General features: G+C 42.5%; 1 protein-coding gene across 3 annotated transcripts in view; it reads right to left on the bottom strand.

Moving 5' to 3' along the window:
• gk5 (glycerol kinase 5) overlaps positions 1-20,092 on the bottom strand; it is an 81,261-nt gene that overhangs the window by 7,895 nt on the left and 53,274 nt on the right. For 2 of the 3 annotated variants that reach the window (XM_085989891.1, XM_085989893.1), the window contains exons 11-15: positions 17,214-17,318; positions 6,264-6,376; positions 2,252-2,355; positions 736-795; positions 351-484 (exon numbers count right to left, since the gene is read on the bottom strand). In XM_085989891.1, coding sequence (XP_085846017.1) covers positions 351-484; positions 736-795; positions 2,252-2,355; positions 6,264-6,376; positions 17,214-17,318 — 516 coding nt within the window. The remainder of the gene's footprint in view (positions 1-350; positions 485-735; positions 796-2,251; positions 2,356-6,263; positions 6,377-17,213; positions 17,319-20,092) is intronic. The other variant, XM_085989892.1, reaches the window with a different exon arrangement.

Raw genomic sequence — 20,092 nt, 5'->3', positions numbered from 1 at the left:
AACATGCCTACCTACCCATTTAGCAACAGATTGGTACATGACTTAGAAAAGACACAATGAGAGTGAAGAATGGCAACAGTTTAAAAATGGGGAGGAGGGGGGGAGGCAGGGAAGCATTTAAATCGATAAGTTTAAGGGGAGTGAGAAGATGCTTACCCATAAGAATTACATTAGTTTCTCAAGTGGTAATGAAGGAATTTTTCTAATCAAATACAGTATCAGTCAAACTTTGCTGTCACATTAAGGACTCAACAGACCATGATACAAATAAAAGTTTGATTTTTGAAAATAATTGACAACACTTTATATAAAGAAATGGAATATTAAAAAGTTCATTATTTTTGACATACCAATTGCAAGACCGGCTAAAAAGGCTGCCCCTAGACTGGACATATCCACACGTTTAGGTTTCTCAATATCACAGATAAGCAGATCTGTGGTAAGCTGCATGATAAACTGATTGTTGCATATACCACCGTCTGCCCTATACACAAATAAAACAGAACAGTTCATCAGCACAAGGGACACAAACAAGTAACAGAATCCATCTTTTGTCAGGTAAAATTCAGCTGAAGGCCATACCAGCAAAAACTATAATGTGTTCGACATTTTAAAAGCAAAAACTGGAAACTTTCCATTGCTATCTGCAATTTTCACTGGTTAATTATAAAATGTAGCATTGCGATAGTGCAAAATACATACTGTAAACCAATGTTCTGATAGTGAATGGATTACCTGATGTATGTAATCGGAATGTGGATTTCTTTCTGCATTGTGTCATAAAGTTGTTTGTTCCTGCATAAAACAAGTCAAAAATAATAAATACAAAAAGGCAAGATGGGAGAGAAGTACTAATACAATTGTTGCAAATTTATGCATTGTGCTAATTTTTGTTTTAGTACGAGTTCAGATGATTTCTGCTGCTCACGAGATCAAGAGGCACAATGGGCATTTGCTGAGTGTTATCTGCAGTGCACATTAGAAGCAGATTCAAATTCCCTGTGATTCAGAGGGCTGTGGTGGCTAACGTGATCATGCTGCACTGCGCGCGTCAACAACTGAGGAGCAGTTGCACTTGTTTGACATTCTACTCTTCATATTTGCTGAATGTTTTATGTTTCATATCTCGACAATGACATTAGCTGTTGTGATCTATAAAACTGCTAGTCCTAAGGACTTGTGGCAACATAGCACGAGACTATGTTAAATTGAGTAAGCAGATTACTACACGTAGGGAAACTTAATCCTCAGATCTACAAGTGAAAGATTCAGAAACTTAAAGATCGCAGAGGACAAGACCTGCTTGCACGAACTGCTGCAAAAACCATCGAGAGAAAACAGTGATGTAAAAACCCCAAGATTGTAGCAAATGATCTATAAAAAGTGGATAAACATGTGTTCACCCCTACAATTGCCAATCCTCCCCTGGGACTTATGTGGGAGGAAGATAATGGATCACAGTGAGTCACCCTATCTCGTGGGTAGCTTGAGTGGCAATGGCAGAACTCGAAGAATAGGTCACTAGCCTGGCTTCTGGCAGAGTATGATGCATAGGCAACCTAAAAAAAGTACATTCACAGACACCCTCCCAAGGAAGGAGTCATGGTAATCTTATTGAACAGCATTTATTTTAATATCTGTATTATGTGCTTACAGTGTTACTGGTCAATTTTATTTTTACTTTTCCCTATTTTCTTCCTCTTTTAAAAGGTATTCCACAATCCTTGCTCAGAAAGCATGGCAGTTAGAGCCACAGGAACTGTCCATAACCATCACTGGTGCTCAGATGCATACTTCTATTGGACTGCTCCTGCCTTGCCTATTAGTTCTCTTCCCAGAAATGTAGTTCACAGTAATGCAATGCTTCAGCAAGTACACTGACCGTGAACTGGCAATATTCGGCCAAAGAAGATGGGTTCAAGCTTACAGTTCTTTCGCGTGGAAATTAATGTCATCACCTAGCCATGATACTTGGGCGTGTCTGTAACTGAGAACTTGCAAAAATAAAACCAAACACCATGGAAAACACTAAAAGATCTATTCAAAACACGAGAACTAAATTTCTATCTACAGATTGATTTCAGTGAATAACTAGTAAAAGTCCAACATCTTTTCTAAATTCTGCTAATATACACTATAGCCTAAATAGAGCAGTGGCTGGACACTGAAATAGTACTACAGTATTTCCCTCACTGAAGAGCATATTTTAGGGTATTCAAACAAATACATATATAGCTTCTTTTCCACACACCTGAAGGCTATGGACTCCAGTATTGCTCGTACTAGATGAATTTTGGTCGTTGACGGTTTCAGTCCCATAAATGATGCACAAGCATTAGGATCATTTAAAGGAGCCTGGCAAGAAAAACATTTTTATCTCATTAACAGAAATAAATAGTTCGACACTGTGTACATAAAGTATTTTGATTTATCAAATCTTTAAAAAAAAGACTTACAGAGGACAGTGAGAGGCAGCATAAAAAGAAAGGAGGAAAATTATGTCTTTTTGTAAAGGTGGTCATTCCTATAATTTACAGGGTGGGTCAGCTTAAAATGTCATGCACTCTTATGTATATGGTGTCTTGAGAATTAAGGCTATTGCATTTTTATACAATTCACAAATTATTTAGTTCTCAGCATTCAGTTGTGTGAAATACAATGAAGTATATGTTTTAGTGACGGTATAAACTGCAATGCAATGCCCCCTCAATCATTTAGTGGGTAAATACGTTACTTGAAGTGGCACTGAGCCATGCAAAATCAGGTAGGCCCCAGATTTGATTATTGGTCTGTCAAGCTAGCTCAGCTCAGCCTAGGCAACATTTGGGCCGGCACAATAGGCTCAGTGTTCACATGCTAGCAAAGAAAAGTACAGTAGGGTTCTTACTCCTGCTCAATATCCAGTTCCTCTGCTGATGTGCATACATGTGAATATTAAACGAGATGGTTGTTATGCCCCCAAACATCAAGTTGCAAACTGATACCGTCTATGCTCATGCATGACGAATGGTTATTTGGGTAAAGTATCAGAGGGCTCTTGGCATTTTTAGAAATGTCCTCAGCAAGATTCACTTCTTCCAAAGTGGGAAAGTAAGAGGAATAAAAATTTGAAAACTAGGTCCAGTAAACTTGCAACAAAGCTAGCACTGTAATGAAACCTCAAACCTATGGAATTAGATACACTCCACATTACACAATCAATATCAAATAGACTTTTAAAAAATAATCCCCTAAATCAGGAGTTAAAATTGAAAGCACTAAGTGGCTCTAAATATTTTAATACTCTGCCTAAATTACAAATTGACACAAATGGAAACTCACTTATGGTTAACATATGAAACTGATCTCAATTTCACATCAGATGTGAACATGGGAAATTGAACCAGCTGAACAACTGAAATGAAACAAAACTGTCTGTAGCACACCCACTAATGTTTGTACCATTTAACATAGGGCTGCCGTTGAAATGCACTGCGACTGGAAAGAACTTTTGCAACTTTTCTTATTCTCATCTTTTGCAACTCAAAATTGTAGCTTAAAAGCAAGTCAAATATTAACCAGTTTTATTATCCCACTGAAGACTAAAATTCACCATTGCGAAGAAACTTCAGCTCTTTGATGTGAGGACTACATTTAGTAAATAAATGATCCTTCGATTCTGAACTTTCTCACTATAAATTGTAACAGCATAGAGGTGCTGTCAAACACTGTACACAAGTGAGCCCTTGCACCCAGGCTCTCCAGTGACTCTCTCCTTAGGATAAAACAGATGGCAGCTGCAGGTGAGGGTACAGAAGCAATCTGTCACTGCTCCCATTGAGGCGAGGCCACACAAACACTTCAAAGCTCGTCACCTACAGAAAAATCTAAACACATTAAAAATGACTCTCAACATTTCCTTACCTCTGATACTCACCAGCGTCCCATTGCATCCTTCACACCACTCCTGCAGCCGTCATCTATACACCAACATAACAGACCCACAGCACGCCTCACTTACCCTGGCGGGCTTCCCGCAGCAGCAGTCTAAAAATTGGAAAAAGCCTCTTAACTGCCTGTTAACTACCTGTTAACAGGCAGTTAAATGGCTATAATCCTCTTGCAGCCGCTAAGAGTCGGGTCCCTGCGCTGTTTGGGGACCCGACTCCCGGGAAGATTGACTTTTGTTTACCATAATGCCAGTATGTTCAATATCCTACACATTAATAAAAATACTAGAACTTTCATGGTTTTGTGTAATTGAAGATTTAAATCGCTCCCAGAATAAAGAGAAAATTACTACAAAACATTGGTTGCCATTGTTAATTACATTGCACTAATCAAGTTGAAACTACTGCAGTTTAAAATAAAAGCAGGGCAGGGCAGGCAGCGTGCTGGCGCATCAATGTACTGCATTACAGTGTGTTAGAACATGGGTTCACTCATGTTAATATCTAGTCTTGGCTATGCTAATAAAACAAAGGAAACGAAGAGTTGAGGAAGGCAAAAATCATGCAAGTTTGCCTTGTCCACTCTTGCAGAATTCTGACCAGTCAACTTCCGAATAGCATTGGCACAGAGTTGGGGGAAAATCACCTTCCAAGAAAATGATCCTCAAAACAGTTTGATAGGAGATGGAGGTTGTGGATTATATACTGGGCCCTTCCTTCCTTCCTCCCCATTAAAATGGAATATGGAAGGGTAGAACTCTAGAAGTAATAATGACTGCAGGAGTGGTGAAAAATAAAAACCATATCAAATTACCTGTATAGCAATGTACAGAGCACCAGCAATAAAAAGTGCTAAGTCAAAAAGTGTGGGGAAAACACCATCAGGGCACATGGGCAGGGTGGGGAAAGTTATGCAAATAAGAGTTCTGCGCACAAATGCACATAGCATAAGAACTAAAGCAGATGATAGAAGCACAAATTCAGCTTAAAGGGCATGATGTAGTAGCCAGCAGAGAGACTTGTCTACAAGCTGGGCAGCACAGAGCGCTAAATATTCCAGGCTATAGAATCTTTAGAAAGGACGGGAAAATTGGGAAAGGGGTGGGATTAGTAATAGTGATAAAAATACACAATTACAGCTGTCGAAAGAAGAGTTTTTCAGTAAGGGCAATCAGGCAGTGGAAATACTATGGGTAGAACTAGGGAATGGTGAAGGATGAAAGATTGGTGGAAGTCGTCTACAGACCCTCTGGACAGTAGCAATGTAGTGTGGAGTGCAGGGGGGGTGGGTGGTGTAAACAGAGATCAGGGAAGCATGTAGCAGAAAGCACGTTATAAATAGGAGATTTTAATTTTCACAGACTTGGAGAAGCAGGACAGCTCAAGTCGGACAGGCAATGAATTTCTAGAAAGTATTCGGGACAGTTCTCTAGAAAATAGGTTTTAGAACGGACATGGGAATGGGCCATACTAGACATGGTGAGGAGCAACGATCCAGAATTAGCTAACTATCTGAAGGCAAGGGAAGATCTTGCAAATAGTGACCATTATATGATTAAATTCGATATTAGGACCGAGAGGGAGAAGTGAGTGTGACGAGGTTTTAAATTTAAGTGAGGCAAACTATGAAGGGATGAGAAATAAATTGCCATTATGGAGGTCAGAAAGTGATGGTATCAAGGCCATTAGGACAATTCTAAGCTTCCCAAGCAATCGTTCCTCTAATGCTGAACCGCAGAAATTCCTGTCTGCAAAAATGACAGAAAGCGTCCAAGTGAAGGAGCAGCATTTTTTTGTTTTTTTGTTTTTGTTTTGCACATCCCCAGGGATACAGTTAAGCATATGAACATAATTGTAGCCATTTGGACCATTTAAGCATAGCCATAGTTCGAGGTAGGCATGCTTTTTGCTCTGCTCAGTGCTCCAGTTCAAATGTTTAGGTAGGGAATTTTAAAATTCAGCAATGACTGAGCTCTTAGTCAAGGCAACCATCTTTGCACTGTTTCAGGGAGCGGTGCTAAAACATGATGTTTGCGGGCTCAGTTTGGGTTTGCAGTAATGCTTGTTCCACTAAATGCAATGAAATTTTGAGGGAATCAGGTGTCAAAGCGAAGGAGCCAAAAATTGTATTTTCATTGCTTGCCTCAGAAGCAGTGTAAAGATGATTACCCTTCTGAGATCAGCCATTACTTAAAAAAAAAATGAAAAGTGCCATACTCACCCAAAAGAAAATTCTAATACAAAAAGGTGTTAATTGTATTTAATTAAATTAAATCACAAGAATTTAGGATTTGTTGTAGCAAAGAAGGTACAACTTCTGTTGTGCGCATTTACCTGTAATCCACTGAATGATGGGACAAAGAATACACCATCTGAATTTTGCACTTCCTGCACCATCTTCTCAGTTTCAGCAACATCAGAGAATAAACCTGGAAAGATATGACAGCCTAAATCAAGGAGGACAGATTGTGTGGTACAGTAGGTTAAAAACATTGCCATTTCATCCAGTCTAGAATCCAGTCCCGAGTGACTGGAAAAAGATGCTTCCCTTTGTTGGTCACAAAATGAAATGAAGTTGGGCAGACTCTTTACAGTCCCATAACAAAAAAAAATCAAAATGTAATAGCCTTACTCAGATAGCACAAGGACAACAGGCTGTGGGGGCAACTGCAGCTTTCAAAACGGAGATAGACAGAGTTTTGTTAGGTAAGGGTATCAAGAGATATAGAGTTGAGGTACAGATCAGCCATGATCTAATTAAGCTCGAGGGGCTGAATGGCCTACTCCTGTTCCTAGAAGGAAATTTGGGGGGGGGGGGGGGGGAAAAGAGGTAAATTATGAAATGGTTCCAAGCGAGAGGAAATATAATAAATAAAAGGAAATGTCTTCTCTCAGAGGGTCGTGAATCTTTGGAATTCTTTACCCCAGAGAGCGGTGGAAGCTGAGTCACTGAATATATTCAAGGCTGAGATAGACAGATTTTTGAGCAACAGGGGAGTCAAGGGTTATGGGAAGCGGGCAGGAAAGTGGAGTTGAGGCTAAAATCGGATCAGCCATGGTCTCTTTAAATGGCGGAGCAGGCTCAAGGGGCCGAATGGCCTGCTCCTGCTCCTATTTCTTATGTTATGAAAGTATGAGAGAAATTAATTAAGCAAAAGGAAGACGAAAAGTGCTGGACCAGACTGGATACATCCAAGTATCTCGAGGAAAATGGGGGAATAAATATCAGAGGCCCTAGAAATGATATTTCAGTGTTCTATTGCTGCGTGGACAGAAGTATGGCAGATGGAGTTCAAAGCGGAGAATGTGAACGAGGCCCTTCATTTCAGCGAACGAGGCCCGGCCAGAGCAGACCTGCGTGCGAGCAGCTGAGGAGTTCAAAAAACGGCGGCAGTTGGGGAGCGGCGGCCGATTCAGCGAACGAGGCCCGACCAATTCAACAGCAGGGGAGAGAGGTAAAAAGTAATCAAAGTGTGACGTCACCAGGAAGCAGGTAAGTGATTGGTTGGTGAGTATTTCTCTCTTTTTTAAAAAAAAACTTTAACTCTGGTTTATAGTTTCTAAGGTCTCTCTAGTGTAGCAGGGACTGTTGGTAAACCAGTTAACTGTAGTGTAATTAGTGGGATTGATTGATTTAATTTAAATTCAATTAATTAAAGGGTAAGTCATGGCAGGACAGCCGGGCCCCGTGATCTGCTCCTCCTGCGATATGTGGGGACTCATGGACACTTCCCGTGTCCCTGACAACTACGTGTGCAGGAAGTGCACCCAGCTGCAGCTACTGACAGACCGCATTGTGGCGCTGGAGCTGTGATTGGATACATACTGGAGCGTTCACGATGCTCAGGACATCGTGAATAGCACATTAATGGAGTTGGACACACCGCAGGTAGAGGTTGGACAGGAAGAAAAGGGAACAGGTGACCAACAGGCAGAGTACTAGGCGCAGGCAGGTAGTGCAGGGGTCCCCTGTGGCCATCCCCCTCTCCAACAGATACACCACTTTTGAGTACTGTTGGGGGGATGGCTTATCAGAGGAAGGCAGCAGCAGCCAACTTCCTGGCACCAGGGGTGGCTCTGCTGCACAGAATGGGAGGAAAAAGAGGGGTAGAGCTATAGTAATAGGGGATTCAATTGTAAGGGGAATAGATAGGCGTTTCTGCGGCCACAAACGAGACTCCAGGATGGTGTGTTGCCTCCCTGGTGCAAGGGTCAAGGATGTCTCCGAGCGGCTGCAGAACATCTTGGAAGGGGAGGGTGAACAGCCAGTTGTCATGGTGCATATAGGCACCAACAATATAGGTAAAAAGCAGGATGAGGTCCTAAAAGCGGAATATAGGGAGTTAGGAGATAAATTAAAAAACAGGACCTCAAAGGTAGTAATCTCAGGATTGCTACCAGTGCCACGTGCTAGTCAGGGTAGAAATAGAAGGATACTTCAGATGAATACGTGGCTAGAGGAATGGTGCCAGGGGGAGGGATTCAAATTCCTGGGACATTGGAACCGGTTCTGGGGGTGGTGGGACCAGTTCAAACCAGACGGTTTGCACCTGGGCAGGGCTGGAACCGATGTCCTACGGGGAGTGTTTGCTAGTGCTGTGGGGGAGGGTTTAAACTAAAATGGCAGGGGATTGGGAACCTGAGCAGGGGGACAGAGGAAAAAGGAAACAAGGATAAAAGCAAGATAGGAAGGAGAAAAACAAAAAAGTGGCAGTCAGAGAAATCAACAGTTTAAATCAAACATGGCCACAGTAAATAATAATTCTAATAGGTCTAAGAGCGTTAAAAAAACAAGCCTGAAGGCTTTGTGTCTTAATGCGAGGAGCATTTGTAATAAGGTGGATGAATTGGCTGCGCAAATAGAAGTAAACAAATACGATTTGGTTGGGATTACAGAAACGTGGCTCAAGGAAGGCCAGGACTGGGAACTCAACATCCAGGGGTATTCGATATTCAGGAAAGATAGGCAAAAAGGAAAAGGGAGGTGGGGTAGCATTACTGGTTAAAGAAGGGATTAACACAATTGTAATGAAGGATATTAGCTCTGATGAGGTGGAATCTGTATGGGTAGAATTGAGAAATACTAAGGGGAAAAAAACGTTAGTGGGAGTTGTTTATAGACCTCCCAACAGTAAGGCGGAGGTTGAGGATGGCATTAAAAGGGAAATTAAAGAAGCGTGCAATAAGGGCACAGCAGTCATCATGGGTGACTTTAATCTACATATAGATTGGGCCAACCAAATTAGTAACAATACTGTGGAAGAGGAATTCCTGGAGGAGTGTTTACGGGATGATTTCCTGGACCAATATGTCAAGGAACCAACCAGAGATCAGGCCATCTTAGACTGGGTATTATGTAACGAGAAAGGATTAATTAGCAATCTTGTTGTACGAGGCCCCTTGGGTCGGAGCGATCATAATATGATCGAATTCTTCATTAAGATGGAGAATGAAGTAGTTGACTCAGAGACTAGGGTCCTTAATTTAAATAAAGGAAACTACGATGGTCTGAGGAGCGAGTTGGGTAGGATTGATTGGGGAATGGCACTCAAAGGGTTGACGGTGGATAGGCAATGGCAAACATTCAAAGACCGAATGGATGAACTACAGAATTTGTTCATCCCAGTTTGACATAAAAATAAAACAAAAAAAGGTGACCCAACCGTGGCTAACAAGGGAAATTAGGGATAGCATAAGGTCCAAGGAGAGGGCATATAAATTGGCCAGAAAAAGCAATAATCCTGAGGAGTGGGAGCAGTTTAGGATTCAACAAAGGAGTACAAAGGGATTAATTAAGAAAGGGAAAATAGAATGAGAGTAAGCTATCAGGGAACATAAAAACTGACTGTAAAAGCTTTTATAGATATGTGAAGAGAAAAAGATTGGTGAAGTCAAGCGTAGGTCCCTTGCAGTCAGAATCGGGGGAATTTATAATGGGGAACAAAGAAATGGCAGACCAACTAAATACATATTTTGGTTCTGTCTTCACAAAGGAGGACACAAATAACCTCCCAGAGATGCCAGGGAACATAGGGTCTGATGAAAGGGTGGAACTGAAAGAAATCAGTATTTGTAGGGAAATGGTGTTAGGAAAATTGATGGGACTGAAGGCCGATAAATCCCCAGGGCCTGATAATCTACATCCTAGGGTACTTAAGGAAGTGGCCCTAGAAATAGTAGATGCATTGCTGGTCATCTTCCAGAACTCGATAGACTCTGGAACGGTACCCATGGATTGGCGGGTAGCTAATGTTACCCCACTATTCAAAAAAGGTGGTAGAGAAAAGGCGGGGAATTATAGACCGGTAAGCATGACATCGGTAGTGGGGGAAATGCTAGAGTCCATTATAAAAGATGTAATAGCAGAGCACTTGGAAAGCAGTGACAGGATCGGACAAAGTCAACATGGATTTACAAAAGGTAAATCATGCTTGACTAATCTACTGGAATTTTTTGAGGATGTAACTGGTAAAATAGATAAGGGAGAACCAGTGGATGTGGTGTATTTGGACTTTCAGAAGGCTTTCGATAAGGTCCTGCATAAGAGATTAGCGTGCAAAATTAAGGCACATGGGATTGGGGGCAAGGTATTAACTTGGATAGAGAACTGGTTGGCAGACAGAAAGCAAAAAGAGTTGGAATAAACGGGTCGTTTTCCGAGTGGCAGGCAGTGACTAGTAGGGTACCGCAAGGATCGGTCCTAGGACCCCAGCTGTTCACAATATATATTAATGATCTGGACGAGGGAATTGGATGTAATATCTCCAAATTTGCAGACAACACAAAGCTGGGTGGGAGGGTATGCTGTGAAGAGGATGTCGTGAAACTCCAGTACGATTTGGACAGGTTGGGTGATAGAAACATGGCAAATGCACTGCCCAATAATGTGGATAAATGGGAGGTTATCCACTTTGGTGGCAAAAACAGGAAGGCAGATTATTTGAATGGCAATAGATTGGGAGAAGGGGAAGTGCAAAGAGACCTGGGTGTTCTTGTGCACCAGTCGCTGAAGGTAAGCATGCAGGTGCAGCAGGCGGTTAAGGCGGCAAATGGTGTGTTGGCCTTCGTAGCAAGAGGGTTCGAGTACAAGAACAAGGATGTCCTGCTGCAGTTGTACAGGGCCTTGGTGAGACCACACCTTGAGTATTGTGTGCAGTTTTGGTCGCCTTATCTGAGGAAGGATGTTCTTGCCATGGAAGGAGCGCAGCGAAGATTCACCAGGCTGATACCTGGGATGGCAGGAATGACGTATGAGGAGAAATTGTGTCGATTGGGCTTATACTCACTGGAGTTTAGAAGAATGAGAGGGGATCTCATCGAAACCTATAAAATTGTGTCAGGCCTGGACAGACTAGATGCAGGAAGGATGTTTATGATGGCCGGGGAGTCCAGAACCAGGGGTCATAGTCTAATGATAAGGGGTAAGCCATTTAGGACTGAAATGAGGAGGAATTTCTTCACCCAGAGAGTGGTGAACCTGTGGAATTCTCTGCCACAGAGGGCGGTGGAGGCCAATTCATTAAATATATTCAAGAAAGCGTTGGATATATTTCTTAAGGCTAAAGGGATCAAGGGATATGGGGAGAAGGCAGGGACAGGGTACTGAAATTGGATGATCAGCCATGATTGCATTGAATGGCGGAGCAGGCTCAAAGGGCCGAATGGCCTACTCCTGCTCCTATCTTCTATGTTTCTGTGATGCACTTTGGGAGGACAAATATGGAAAGACAGTATATTATAAATGGCACTATTTTGAAAAGTGTAGATGAGCAGAGATTTTGGTGTCCATAGACACAAATCCTTAAACGTGGCAGGGCAAGTCGATAAGGTGGTTAAAAAAGCATGTGGGTTGCTTGGGTTTATAAATAGAGGAATAGAATATAAAAGCAAAGAGATCATGCTAGAACTTTATAAATCACTGGTTAGGCCTCAGCTGGAGTATTGTGGACAAATCTGGGAACCACACTTCAGGAAAGATGTAAAGGATGTGGCAGGGTACAGAGGAGGTTTACCAGGATGTTACCAAGGATGAGGGACTTCAGGTATGAGGAGAGGTTGGAAAAGTTAGGACTGTTTTCCTTGGAACAGAGAAGGTTAAGAGGTGACTTAGAGGTTTTGAAGATGATGAGAGGTTTTGATAGCGGAGATACAGAAAAACTATTCCCTCTGGCGAGTGGGTCAATAACCAGAGGTCATAAACTCAAATCATTGGCAAAAAAGATCTAGGGGAGATGGAGAGAAATCTTTTCCATTGAGTTGGCAGGAACCGAGTTGATGGAAGTTGATTCCATCAATAATTTTAAAAAGGAAGCTGGACAGGTACTCGAGGATGAGGAACTTACAAGGTTCTTGACCAAAAGCGGGGACGTGGGACTGAGCACAACTGCTCTTTCAAAGAGCCAGCGCAGGCACGACAGGTCGAATGGCCTCCTTCTGTGCTGCAAGTTACTATGATTCTATACCAGAGGCCTGGCAGTGGCCCAATATAATACCCATTCAAATAAAAGGAAGACAAAGCTAACCCAGATAATTCCAGGAGAGCTTGTTTAAAATCTTTAAGATGGAATTACTAAATGTCTAGAAGAGGAGAAAATAATTAGAAGCAGCCAATGTGGATTTCAGAAACCAAGATTATGCCGGACAAACCTGAGAAGAGTTCTTTAAGGAAGTGGCAGATATGATGAATGGGGAAGTTCAGAAAGCCTTTGATAAAAAGGTACTACGCAGGATATTGGAGGAGATTAAGGAGTATCGAAATAGGGTAGGGTAGCAAATTGGATTAAAAACTGGTTCGACGGGAGGAAACAGAGAGCAAGGTTAGGACAGTTTCTCAGTGGTTAGCGGTGTCCCACAGGGTTCTGTTCAGAGAACACATCTGTTAACTGAGATTTACATACAGGGCTAGAGATGGAGTAGTGTTCAAATTTTCAGATGATACTAAAATAGGGAGCATAATAAATAATTCTGAGGATGAAAAAAAGCTGCAATGGGATATCGATAAAGATGATGGAATGTGCAAAAAAGTGCAGATGAAATTCAATGTTAGTAAGTGCAAAGTGGTACATTCTGGTAAGAAAAATAAAAAAGTATTAACTATACTTCGAATGGGGGAAGGCTGTGTCATAGAGTCATAGAGTTTTACAGCACAGAAAGAGGCCCTTCGGTCCATCGTGTCTGCGCCGCCCATCCATCCCTGTCCAGTCTAATCCCATTTTCCAGCATTTGGTCCATAGCCTTGTATGCAATGGCATTTCAAGTGCTCATCCAAATGCTTCTTGAATGTTGTGAGGGTTCCTGCCTCTACCACCCTTTCAGGCATTGAGTTCCACATTCCAACCACCCTCTGGGTGAAAAAGTTCCTCCTCTAAATCTCCTGCCCCTTACCCTGAATCTATGCCCCCTTGTTATTGACCCCCCTACTAAGGGGAAAAGTTCCTCTTTATCTACCCTATCTATGCCCCTCATCATTTTGTACACCTCAATCAGGTCCCCCCTCAGCCTTCTTTGCTCCAAGGAAAACAACCCCAGCCTGTTTAGTCTTTCTTCATAGCTGAGGCGCTCCATCCCAGGTAACATCCTGGTGAATCTTCTCTGCACCCTCTCCAAAGCAATCACATCCTTCCTATAGTGAGGCGACCAGAACTGCACACAGTACTCCAGCTGTGGCCTCACCAGCGTTTTGTACAGCTCCATCATAACCTCCCTGCTCTTATATTCTATGCCTCGGCTAATGAAGGCAAGTATCCCATATGCCTTTTTAACCACCTTATCTACCTGTTCCGCTGCCTTCAGGGATCTATGTACATGTACACCAAGGTCCCTCTGACCCTCTGTACTTCCTAGGGTCCTACCACTCATTGTGTATTCCCTTGCCTTATTTGTCCGTCCAAAATGCATCACCTCGCACTTTTCAGGGTTAAATTCCATTTGCCACTTTTCCGCCCATCTGACCAACCCGTTTATATCGTCCTGTAGCCTGAGGCTTTCCTCCTCGCAATTTACCACCCCACCAATTTTCGTGTCATCTGCGAACTTACTGATCATACCTTTTACATTCTCATCCAAATCATTTATGTAGATCACAAACAACAAGGGACCCAGCACCGATCCCTGAGGTACCCCACTGGACACAGGCTTCCAGTCACAAAAGCAACCTTCGACCATCACCCTCTGCCTCCTGCCACTCAGCCAGTTTAGGATCCAACGCGCCAAGGCACCCTGGATCCCATGGGCTCTTACCTTCTTGACCAGTCTCCTATGCGGGACTTTGTCAAAAGCTTTACTGAAGTCCATGTAAACCACATCCACAGCATTTCCCTCATCCACCCCCCTAGTCACCCCCTCGAAAAATTCAATCAGATTTGTCAGACATGATTTACCCTTGACAAAGCCATGCTGACTATCCCCGATTAATCCTTGCCTCTCCAAGTGGAGACTCATTTTGTCCCTCAGAATTTTTTCCAATAATTTCCCTACCACAGATGTTAGGCTCACTGGCCTGTAATTCCCTGGTTTATCCCTGCTACCCTTCTTGAATAATGGTACTACGTTAGCTGTTCTCCAGTCCTCTGGTACATCCCCTGTGGCCAGAGAGGTTCTGAAAATTTGTGTCAGAGCCCCTGCAATCTCCTCCTTTGCCTCCCACAGCAGCCTGGGATACATCTCATCCGGGCCTGGGGATTTATCCACTTTTTGGCCTGCTAAAACCGCTAGCACCTCCTCCCTCTCGATGCTAATATGTTCAAGTATGTCACAGCCCCCTTGCCCGATTTCTGTGTCTACATCGTCTTTCTCCATAGTGAACACAGATGCAAAAAATTCATTTAAAACCCCGCCTACATCATCTGGCTCTACACACAGATTGCCACTTTGGTCCCTAATGGGCCCTACCCTTTCCCTGGTTATCCTCTTGCCCTTAATATACTTGTAAAACATCTTAGGATTTTCCTTTATTTTGCTCGCCAGTGTTATTTCATGGCCCCTCCTCGCCCTCCTAATTTCTTTTTTAAGTATGCCCCTGCATTTTTTATACTCCTCTAGGGCTTCTTCCGTCTTTAGTCTTTTGTAACTGCCAAAAGCCCCCCTTTTATTTCTAATGCATTTTTGTATATCCCTTGTCATCCAAGGTTCCCTTTGCTTGTTGGTCCCACCCTTGACCTTTACAGGAACATGTTGGCGTTGTACTCTCTCTATTTCCCTTCTGAAAGTCTCCCACTGTTTTGATGCGGATTTTCCTATAAGTAGCTGCTCCCAGTCCAATTTGGCCAGATCCTGCCTTATCATATTAAAATCGGCCTTCCCCCAATTTAGAACCCTTATTTCCGGGCCGTCTTTGTCTTTTTCCATGACTACCTTAAATCTCACCGAATTGTGGTCACTGTCGCCAAAATGCTCTCCTACTGACACTTCCACCACTTGCCCGGCTACATTCCCCAGAATTAGGTCCAGTACCGCCCCCTCTCTTGTAGGACTTTCTACATGTTGGCTCAAAAAGCTCTCCTGGATGCACTTTAAGAATTCTGCACCCTCTAAGCCTTTCACACTCTGACTATCCCAATTTATATTGGGGAAGTTGAAATCCCCCACTATTATTACCCTATTATTTTCACACTTCTCTGAGATTTGCCTACATATCTGTTCCTCTATCTCCCCCTGACTGTTTGGGGGCCTATAGTACACTCCCAGCAAAGTGCTTGCCCCCTTTTTGTTTTTAAGTTCTACCCATATGGCCTCATTAGAGGAACCCGCTAATATATCGTCCCTCCTTACAGCAGTAATTGACTCCTTAATTAATATTGCAACACCCCCTCCCCTTTTACACCCCCCTGTCTCGCCTGAAGATTCTATACCCCGGAATATTGAGCTGCCAGTCCTGACCCTCCCTCAACCATGTCTCCGTGATAGCAACAATATCGTACTCCCATGTGTTCAACAACAACTTCAGTTCATCCACCTTATTTGCAAGACTCCTTGCATTAAAATAAATGCCTTCCAGCCCTGCCATATTCTCTTTTGCCTTCACATATTTGCTTTGCCTTCCCAGCTGACTAGTTTTTCCCTCTGTATTTGGCTGTAAATCACCCCCTACTATAGCTCCACTCTGTGGAAGAGCAGAGACATTTGAGGGTTGGGATACAAAAAATTTTAAAAGCAGCACCTCAAGTCGATAAAGCCGTAAAAAAGTTAATGCAGTAACGGGTTTTATGGCTAGAGGAATAGAATATAAAAAGTCGAGATGTAATGATGAATCTAAATAAAACCTTTAAGACAGCAGCTGGGGAACCGTGTGCAGTTTTAGACTTCACAGTATAGAAAAGGCAATAGAGACAATGCAGATTCACTAGGATGATGCCTGGTTTAAAGACATAAGTACAATGTAAGACTTGAAAAATTGGGGCTGTTTTCGTTGAAACGGGGTAATTTTGTAGAGGTAGAGTAGAAACAACGGTGGAGGGGTCTAGAATGCAGTAGTCGTGCCCTTCCCAGTAGCAATTTGGCTCACTTGGTAGCAGTCACCTCAGTCAAAAGGTTGTGGGGTTCAAGCCCCACTACAGCTTTGAACACAATCAGCAGAGTACTGATGGGGTGCTGCATGGTCAGTGGTTTGGTCTTTCAGATGAGACGATAAACTGAAGCCCCATCGGCTGGTTCATTTGGATGTAAAAGATCCCGTAGTGCTATTTGAAGAGGAGAAGGGAGTTCTCACAATGTCTGAACTAACCTTCCTCCCTCAACCACTACACCAAGGACAGATTATCTGGTTATTGGTTTGTTGTTTGTAGGAACTTGTGCACAATTAGGTTGCCAAATATGTCTGCATAACAGTGACTGCACGTCAAAAGTAAAAGTAATCCATTGGTTGTAAAGTGCTTTGGGGCATCCTCGGAATTAAGAATATAATTGCAAACATGCTCTTTCTTTTGGTTGAACAAAATTGTTGCAGCTGTGGAAAGGGATCCTAGTCCTGCATTTAACTCTTCCAATACCTGAAATGGGAATGCTCAATCAGTGGATGACAAAACTGGGAAATGAAGGAAGGATGGAGTTCCATTTCCCAGAACATGCATTCCTTAATTTGAGGGACAAAAAAACGCATTCACAAAAAAAAAAATCTTGGAAATAGAAATATGATGCAAGAACTATCACTTTTTAAAAAGGTATTGATCTGGTAGACATTGTTCAAACAACCAAGTACAAACAAACAAACATTAAAAAGGTTACGTATAAAAAGGGGAGCCTTCCAAAAACAGGAAAAAAGTGCACCACAGCAATAAACCTACTTACCCAGTTTCTGTGCCCACTGGATCACTTTACCCGTATCAGCAGCATTTCCTTCTGCAATATATGTAATTTCAGATCCAATTTTCCAGCCAACCAATGGATAAAGGCCTGCATTGATAAAATACAACATTAGAAAGCATGATTCCACTTCTGTACATTTAGCAATCTGAGGTGTTCCACATTCACATTTTGCTTGGATAGCCAGTATGGCCACCAACTCCAAGCACCACTAGTAGAGAATCAGAAGAGTATGTTCAGCTCTCATGGTAATTTTAATGTTTGTCCACAATGGCTACCATTTGTATGAATGCAACCAATGTTAGCCATGGCCAGCTAAATTATGACAACATAAAACTATGGTAGAATTAAAGTCATAACTCTACATTAGGTAATGTAGCATAAACACATATTTTAGCTTATTCACAAACTTGCACAAAATAGATATGGATCGCAATTAAATCTTTTTACTCAATTAAATTTGTAACATGTCAAACTTAAAAAAAAAAAAAACACAATTGCTAAAGGGTGAGGAGGAAAAACGCATTAAAATCTTTCATCCCCTTCCACTTTCCCCTCTTCACTTTCCAGGTTCCACCGTACAACACACAAATCTGCAGCCCTGCTCCCAAGCCCCTATCTACACTGATCCTGAGCTAACAGCATGGAAATATTGAAGACAGCCTCAAACATTTCTTTTCGCCCTGTAGAGGAACAGTTCACCTCTACAAAATGGCTCCTTCAGTATTTCAGACAAGATCAAGAACTCACTATATAAGGAATTGTAGGAAAGAACCATTGTTTCGCCCTTACATGGTGCAGCACACTGATACCTCCCTTTCTTATCGAAGATCATTTCGTCACCTCCCAGTTCCATAGCAACTTTTCCTAAAACTCCCTATTCAAATCCCTCAAGTCCAGCTTCCACCCAGCTTCCAGCACCAAGACTGCCATGGCCAACATCACAAATGACATTCTCTGTAACTGTGATCATTGTGCATTATCTGTCCTTATCCTCCTTAACCCAACTTTGGCATTCAACACTATTAACTGCATCACCTTGTTCCATCATCTGTTGTCCAATTCCATGGAACTGGCCTTGCCTAGTTCCATTTTAACCCTGCTCAACACAACCAGTACATCTCCAGCAATGGCTTTTCTTTCCACCCCCCCTCCCCCCATAGTCATCTTCAGAATACCCAACGAATCTATCCTTGGTTCCTTCCTCTTCCTAGTCCACATGTTGCTCCTAGGTGACATCAACCATAGGCACTAAATCAGCTTCCAAATGTATGCTGACAACACCCAACTCGACCCCTCTACCACTTCCCTTGCTCCCAGATTGCTCATCACTGATTAAAAGTTTATCATAGAAGAGTAAAAAACTTTCCTTCAAATGAATACTAGGAAGACCAAAACCATTGATTTTGGCTCCCATCATGAACTCTGCTTCCTTGCCAGTGACTCAGTCTCTCTCCCCAGTCACTCACTCAAACCAAATCCAACCATTGAATTTTTCTTTTGTAATTAATAATTACTTTGCACTTTTTTACATAGATGATTATTTGGCAGAGAAGGAATTTCAAGGAGTAGGGCTGAGGCAGCTGAATGCTTTTGTGTGAATGGCTGGGGGTTGCTAGGGTGAGGGGTTGCAGACAAGGCCAGATAGGCTGAATCAGGCTAAATCAGGCTGTGTCAGTGTTTGGCATCCTGTTGGACCCAGAGCTGATCTTCAAACACCACATGCTTTCCATCATAGAGATTGCCCATTTTGATCTCTACAGCATTGGTTGCCTCTGACCCTACTTCACCCCCACCACTGCCACCAACCTCATTAATTTCTCCAACGCTCTCCTAGGTGGCCTTCCATCCTTCACCTTCCATAAACTCTACTTGATCAAAATTCAGTGGCTCATAACCTATCCCACATTGAAGTTCCATTGGATTATCTCTCCTATCCTCGCTGATCTATACTGGTTCCCTGCCACTACCGTAGTGAATTTGATAACCTCATCCTGATCTTCAAATCTAGCTAGAGCTTTGCACAACCATAAATGACAACCTCCTACAGTCTTGCTGTCCACCATTAGGTGACAATGGCCATCCAGCAACACCCGGCTGGGACTAAATTTCTTCGGCTTATTTTACGTGTCGACCATTTCAAATGATGCAGTTTCGTTAGTATATTTAGTGTGAAACCAAAGCAAATGTGGCATGTCATGTTTAGAACTAGCATTTTAATGTAACAATCACAAGCATCAGTGATCTGAATGGACTATCGCATTTTAGGCCATTTTAACACCTTTCATCTGTCAGTGCAGATGTACTGTGCTAACCAGTGGAAGCAATTAATTGTTTTGATGTAGGTAATGTATTGCATGAGTAGGTGCCAAAGAGCTTAATGTACAACCATTTTTTTAATTTGTTTATGGGATGTGGGCGTCGCTGGCAAGGATGTCCAGATCCCATTGCCTAGCTGGGAGTAAATTCTCAGTGCTGTCAAAAACACCAACTAATATTCTGGTTTGCTTTTGGTTACATTTGTGATGTAGATGGTTTAGGCAGCCACTGGTTTTAACCATACGAGCTAAAGAGCATACCAAGGTCACAGCATGTGGAGTTGGGACAAGTAGCACAACGGATAGCAAGCTGGCTACAAAACAGGAGAGAGAGAGAGACAGTAGGGGTTAAGGGTAGTTACTCAGATTGGCAAAAGATGGGAAGTTGTGTTCCACAAGGATCAGTACTGGGACCACAGCTGTTCAACATTTACATAAGCGATTTGGACTCGAAAATCAGAAGTACAATTTCAAAATTTGTGGACGACACCAAATTGGGGAGGATAGTTAATACTGAGGAAGACTGCGACAAAATACAAGACGATT

Source organism: Somniosus microcephalus, chromosome 6, assembly GCF_052327205.1.
Source record: "Somniosus microcephalus isolate GS21.2 chromosome 6, FLI_Smic_1.0, whole genome shotgun sequence".
Taxonomy (NCBI): domain Eukaryota; kingdom Metazoa; phylum Chordata; class Chondrichthyes; order Squaliformes; family Somniosidae; genus Somniosus; species Somniosus microcephalus.
The sequence above is the reverse complement of the archived record's forward strand: the minus strand, read 5'-3'. Positions and strand labels throughout refer to the sequence as shown.